This window comes from Lipotes vexillifer, unplaced genomic scaffold (genome assembly GCF_000442215.2).
Source record: "Lipotes vexillifer unplaced genomic scaffold, Lipotes_vexillifer_v1.1 scaffold1378, whole genome shotgun sequence".
In the NCBI taxonomy this organism is placed as follows: domain Eukaryota; kingdom Metazoa; phylum Chordata; class Mammalia; order Artiodactyla; family Lipotidae; genus Lipotes; species Lipotes vexillifer.
This window is the reverse complement of record NW_006775104.1, coordinates 1,295,548-1,302,174: the sequence shown is the minus strand read 5'-3', so window position 1 is coordinate 1,302,174 and position 6,627 is coordinate 1,295,548. Positions and strand designations below refer to the sequence as shown.

Below are 6,627 nucleotides of genomic sequence, written 5' to 3'. Positions count from 1 at the left end.
CAGGACAGAGAGTACCTGTCCCACCCCCACCCTCAGCCTGGCTTTCCCCCAGCCTCCTAGTCTCCCTCCTTGAAAGGCATTCTGTCCTGGGTCCAGGTCTGGTTTCTCTCTAGGTCTGGGTCTGAGAAAAGCCACAGGGCAGTGGGCCCCCTGGCAGGCCCGGCACACACTCCCCAGGGCAACTTTCCACGGACTGGCTCCTTCTCACTGGGGACAAAGCCAAGGCCAGGGCAGCAGCCTCCCAAAGGAATGAAGAGGCTGGACTCTGGGGAGGGAAAAGGGGCAAGGACTGCACGTGTGGGGACCCTAGTGCGATGTCCCAGGCTTCCCAAGTTCCCAGTGCACTGAAACAAAGAATGGAGGAGCATCTGATTTAAAGACAGAGCTAGGGTTCCAGTCTAGGCTCTGCTACTCACCTTTGGGTGGCCGTGATCCTGAGGCCTCAGCTTCCCCCATTATTAAACAAGGAGGTGGCTAGATAACTTCTGAAGTCCCTTCCATCTAGGACAGTCTAAGTTTTATGACTGTCCCCAGCTGGGCCCAGACAGTCTGCCTGCTGACCTCCCAGTGCAATCCTCCACTCTGGCCTGGCAGACTTCCCACAGCCTTGCTTTGTTCTTTCCTACCCTCTCGTGCTCAGCCTATCCAACGAGACTTTACTCATTTGCCTCAGAATCCCACAAAAACCTCACCTCTTCTAGGACGTCTAGCTTGATTACATGAGCATTATCTCAAAGCACCACTCCTTTCATACAGACAAGCTCTACTCTAACATACAATCAGTTTCCACTATTTGTACTGGCCTAGAGGAAGAAGAAACTATCTTCTCTCTATTTTGGAGGCAGATTGGCCTTCCTGATAATAAATGGTTCAGACACAAGGCAAAGGCCGTTGATGTGTTCTGAGCATACTGCTGATGGTGGTAGGATGACCAGTCAGCCCATGAACATCTCATCAGCTGACCACAGACATGTTATTAGCTCAGCTGAGGTTTGCTGAGCCTTGCCCAGCTAAGTAGAATTTCCTAGCAGATCCAAAGATGCCCAATGAATAATAAATGGGTATTTTCTTAAGAGTCACTAAGTCTTGGGATGATCTGTTATGCAGCAAAAGCTAATGATGCAAATATAAAGCACATGCCCAGAAAGGACCCAAGCAGATGGAGCACATGCTGGGTTTTGTCATTACTGTAGGAACAATGCTCCACCATGGCAGTAGCTTTGCCATATTGCTACAGAGCTCAGAGACTTGAACGTGATGGGCTCGGTACAGGGAAATGATTGATCCAGGACAGCAAGCCCCTGGCAAGGTGGCCAGGCACCTGAGCCAGAGCAGTGCAGCCATCTTCAGGACGTGGCACAACCTGTCTGCAGAGTCCAGGTGCAGACAGGTGCTCTTCGTCAATGCTAACACCAACCCTAGGGGCTGGCGTTCTGTCCCTGTCAACCCAGGGTTGGCATGGAATTTTAAGAGTTAGAACATTTTAAAGGTAGAAGAACATTTCTGGATCACATTCATATAACAAATAGTTACCAAATGCTGACTACGGGCAGATGCTGTTCTAGGCACTGGGAACACGGCAGTGCCTTCATGGAGCTTACCTTCCCATGTCCCCTAGAAAGACCTTGAAAGGGAGGAAGAAGGAATGGGGAGAGTTAACGTCCCTGCAGTGGTTTTAAATGTCTACAGAGTCTCTGATACTCCTTTCTCCAAGAGGTGGAACTTAATTCCCCTCCGCTGGAGTATGGGTTGTACTTAGCGACTCGCTTCTTGCAAAGGGAGCGTAGCAGGAGTAATGGTGTGTGACTTCCAAGGATAGGTCATTCGAGACATTGCAAGATCCAACTAGTTCTCTCTCTTGGACCACCAACTCTGGGGAAGCCAGCTGCCATGTCGTGAAGATACTCAAGCAGCACTAGGGAGAGGTCCACACAGCCAGGAGCTGAGGCCTCCTGCCAACAGCCCTGTGGGTGAGCCATCATAGATGTGGACCCTGCAGCCTCAGTCGAGCCTTCAGAGACAGCAGCCTCTGCTGACATCTTCACTGAAACCTCACGTAAAACCCTGAGCCCAAACTCATCTAGCTAAGCAGCTTCAAATTCCTGACCCGTACAAACTATGAGAGTATAATTGTTTGTTGTCTGAAGCTGCTACGTATGGGGGTAATTTGTTACTCTGCAGTAGATAATGAATACATTCCCTCTATCCTGCTGCTTTTCCAATTTTAATCCATCTTCCCTCCTTCAAAGTCTTCATATACCAAGTAATGGGGGAACAAAAACCAGGATGTAATAAGACAGAGGACTCTGGGGAACTGAGCTCAGAGGAGAAGGCTCTCAATGAACCTCTGTTGTATTGAAGTGGAAGAAACAGAAACAGCAGCACCAAGCCTGCACTTTCTTTACCTTGAAGCCCAACCCCACGTTACTTTGTGATTCCTCTGGCTTCCCAGTCCCAGGTAGGGACTTTGCTGGGAGGTAGGAATTTGGGGGGTGGGGGTTAAAGGAGGTTGGCAGGTCATGCAGACTCACTTGAGCAGGATCTCATACTGGCCGGCATGCCAGGGCTGCACGTTCTTTAGAACCAGGGTGAACACGTCCTCATTCTGTAGCACCTCAAAGTGGCCAGTGTCTCTGGAGAGGGCTTTGCCGTCCCGGAGCCAGTGCACAGTGGGGAAGGGGTCCCCAGCTATGGCACAGGAGATGAGGACACTCTGGCCCAGGCAGGCTGTCACTGAGCGGGGCTTGCTGATGAACCAGGGCTGGGTGCCATCCTGAGGCTCTGAAGTTAGCAAAGGATTGAGTTAGAGAGGGAGGCCTTTCAGCAGAGAGCATTCACTCAACTCTCCATGGCAGTGAAGGTGGGAAGACAGAGTGTTACCCAAAGAACAGCTTGTCCAGAAATCACTTTTACTGAACATACAGGCAGAGCACATGCTTCTCATGGCAAATCTGTCTTGGTTACTTCTCACAGGATAATATTAACATGAATTTGTATATCCAAAGCATGGGGAGGTTGTCCAGAAGGTACAGGGGCACTGGGATAGGTGCCAATGATCTGCATGACATGTGTGTGATTAAGAGGTGTCACTTGCTTCATGCGAGCTTAATTTGTCTCTCCTCTTAAATATGGGTTCTCTAAAGGCTAGGACCATCATAGGCCGTAACTCATCTGTCACTGCCAAAGTGTTAGTGTGTTAGGAGATATCTCTCCCAGCACTCTCCGAAGCTTGACACCAGTACCCCAGAGAGGGCAGGAGCTTCAGAAGCCTACCTTCTGAAAGGTAGGGGAAGGGTGGCCCCACTCAGCCAGAGCCTCAGATGTAGGATGGGGAGCTGCCACTGGGGCTGGGATGGGACCAAGGGAGCATGGGGTCCGTGGTGGGGACAAAGTAGACTCACATGGTTTCCTCGCCTCCAAATCACCTTTGGAGAGACCATGGCAGCAAAGCCTCCCTGCCCCTGCCCCTGCCCGCCACTGGTCAGAGGGTCAGCCTCACCTTGCACTGTGAGCATGGCCTGGGTGCGGACCTCTCCTGCGCTGTTCCAGGCTTCACAAGTGTAAGTGCCCGTGTCCTCCGGGAACACTTCCTGGATGCAAAGGCTGTGCTGAGTGCCTCTCTGTTCAAAGTGGAAGTCCTCTGACTCCTGGATCTCATTCCCGTTGTGAAGCCAGATGACCTCAGGGGGCGGGTTCCCTGAACGGGGAGGAGGGGCAGCGGGGCTCGTCAGGGAGGTGCTTCCCTGGGCTGTGCAGCAACTCTGCTTAATACCACGACGTTGTATTGCATAAGTTTCCCCATCCGTAACATATTCTAACCCTATCTATCTCAAAGGTTTACTGGGAGGATTAAATAAATTAATACCTTAGCAGCCCACTAGAAACGCTGATTAGAATAGCATCTGGCACAAAGAAAGTACTCAGTGCATGTTCACTGTAATTACTTAACAACAGATTTGGGGAAACCAGAAAGAATCCAGAAGTGAAAAATATTACTTCAGAGATAAAAGAGGAAACCTAGAAGAATGGTTTTTAAAATTAGAATTCAAACTGCTTGATAATGCTGAGTGGTAGCTGGATCAGTGGGTTCCGGCACTGTTTCCTGCTGTGCACACCTCACACCTTGTGTGCGTGCCCAGGCAACGCCATGGGGACTTCACAGAAACTCCCTTGTCAGTTTTCACCAAGGGAAGCCCTTAGCGCTTCATTTTGCTACCATACAAATGCTGTCCAAGGGTGAAGATGGGTACCAGGCTTTCCAAACCCAGCTCGGTGGATAGCATTTTCACTTTTACTAGCCTACTTCCCTAGCCATTTGTTGGGGCATAAAACAATGGCCACCTGTGAGGGTTTCCTCTGCGGAAAGAGCTGAGCCATTGCACTCTGCTTCCAGGGGAGCAAGCCCCCGGGAACGGCTGCTGAGGGAGGCTGCGTGGTATCAAGCTCTTTCAAGGACAGAGGAGACCACCATCTGTCTCTGATGGGGTAGCCAGCATGTGTCTGGAGGCCAGGTGCAGGGTGCCTCTGATTTCTATCAGCTCGAGGAGTATGTGCAGGGGAGGGGACCCAGCCTCTGCCTGTCTTGTCCCGGGACTGCCTTCAGCCTTCGGGAGCAGGGAGTTCATCCTAGGATCCCTAAAAGGGTGAGCCCATGGGTTCTCTCCCAACTCCTCTTTATCGCTTCTGCAACTCAAAAGGAACTGAAAACCCAGCAAGGACCTCCAGGCTGTCGCAGGACTGATCAGAGGCCAGCATGAGCCTCTGCGTCAGTAAGTCTGTGCTAGGATATTCCACAGGCTTCGCTTGCTGGCTTCTAGCAAAAACAGTAAAATCTCTCACTGGGCTGTTCATCCCACCCTCGTGTCACCCCACCCATTTGAGAAGGACCCCATCCTATCTTCTCACCTTAACATTTGAATAGAGCAACTGAGACTTATCTTCCAAGGGTTAGAAAGTTCTCAGATCATCTGGTTTTGGACCTGTGTTCACAATCTTCCAGCTACATTGGCCATACTATGTTCTCGGTTAATCCCTCACCTCTCTAGCATGGCCAGCTTCTTCCCTGGACCACTTAACCTCGAATCCAGAAAATCCAGCCCAGAGAAAGCAGAAGAGAGGGGCCAAGAGGCTCCACTTCTTTGGGTCCACTGAGTGACAGTCCCAGGCTGCCTTTCTGGTAGACAGTGATCTGAGCGGGATGTCGGGAAGCAAAGCCCATGTTGCAACCATGCCCATTTTCACGTATACCCCGGGGACAGAGATGCGGGGACAGACCTGACACCTGGACTGTCATGGTGACCTGGCTCCCGTCCATGACTCTGAGATCAGAGAGGCCTTGCAGGAAGAGGGGCGCGACGGGCTTGCTGGAGGCCGTGGGCAGGAGGTACTCACTCTTCTCGTCACTCTTCTTTTCTACGTGGCAAAAGAGTGTGGGGTGAACAGTCACTCATTCATTCCGCAGACACAGACGAAATGAGCACTCAGTACATGAATGTGTTGGGGCTCAGGTTCCCACCAGAAACTGACCGCTGTCAGATAAGGAGCTCGGGAGGCCCTGGAGATCCCTAGGAACAAGGCGTGCCCATTTCCCTGTGTGGTACGACAGTGCTGTTGCCTCACAGCAGGAAAGGATGAGGGCTCTGTAGGGCCATGTCCAACCTAGGCTCTGGCTCCCCAGGAGCACTTCCAGGGGATGGAGGCTGGAAGTGGGGGAGCCAATACTTGGCATCTTATGAGACTTTTTTCCCCCTTAAATTGTATTTACTCTTTTGAATAAGTGATACATTCATATAGCATAAAACTCAAAAGGTACAAAGGGTATGTGTACAGTCTCCCGTCTACCCCTGTCCTCTGGCCAAATGTCTCTCCCCAGAGGCAACCGATTTTCAGTTCCTTGTTCACCTTGCCAAAGATGGTCCATGTGTATAACACACAATGGCATATAGGTATACTCTTTAATTTTTCTTCTCTTAAAAAAAAAATGATAGCACACCATACACAGTGACTGGCATCTTGCTTTTTCATCTAACAATACAGTTATCCTTCAGTATCTGCAGGGTACTGGTACCAGGACCCCTTGCAGTACCAAAATCTGCAGATGCTCCAGTACCTTATATAAAATGCATATAACCTAAAATCCTCCTGTATACTTTAAATCATCTCTAGATTACTTATAATACCTAATACAACGTAAATGCTACGTAAATAGCTGCCAGTGCGGCAAATTCAAGTTCCCCTTTTTGAAACTTTCTGGAATTTTTTTTCTCAAATATTTTTGATATGCTGTTAGTTGAATCCACAGATGCACAGCCCATGGATACAGAGGGCCGACTGTATATCTTGATGTTCCTCATAAAACAGAACTGGAGGGCTTCCTCATTGTTTTCTACGACTGCGTGATGCTCCTTTACCATCTCCTGAGATTTTAAGCACCTCAGGAAAGTCAAAGATGCTACATAATTAGAATGACTAAAATTAGAGACTGATCAACCTAAGTACTGGGTCTGGCAAGGATGTGGAGCAACTAGAACCCTCCTACACTGCTGGTGCGAGTGTAAAATAGTACAGAGCCTTTTAAAAACAGTTTGGCGGGCTTCCCTGGTGGCGCAGTGGTTGAGAGTCTGCCTG

The 6,627-nt window shown here is 50.0% G+C and overlaps 1 protein-coding gene across 2 annotated transcripts in view; it reads right to left on the bottom strand.

Annotated features, from left to right (window-relative positions):
• The window catches only part of MYLK (myosin light chain kinase), a 192,930-nt gene that overhangs the window by 85,465 nt on the left and 100,838 nt on the right, over positions 1-6,627 (bottom strand). For both annotated transcript variants that reach the window (XM_007449687.1, XM_007449688.1), the window contains 3 exons: positions 5,275-5,412; positions 3,500-3,697; positions 2,532-2,781 (listed from right to left, as the gene is read on the bottom strand). In XM_007449687.1, coding sequence (XP_007449749.1) covers positions 2,532-2,781; positions 3,500-3,697; positions 5,275-5,412 — 586 coding nt within the window. The remainder of the gene's footprint in view (positions 1-2,531; positions 2,782-3,499; positions 3,698-5,274; positions 5,413-6,627) is intronic.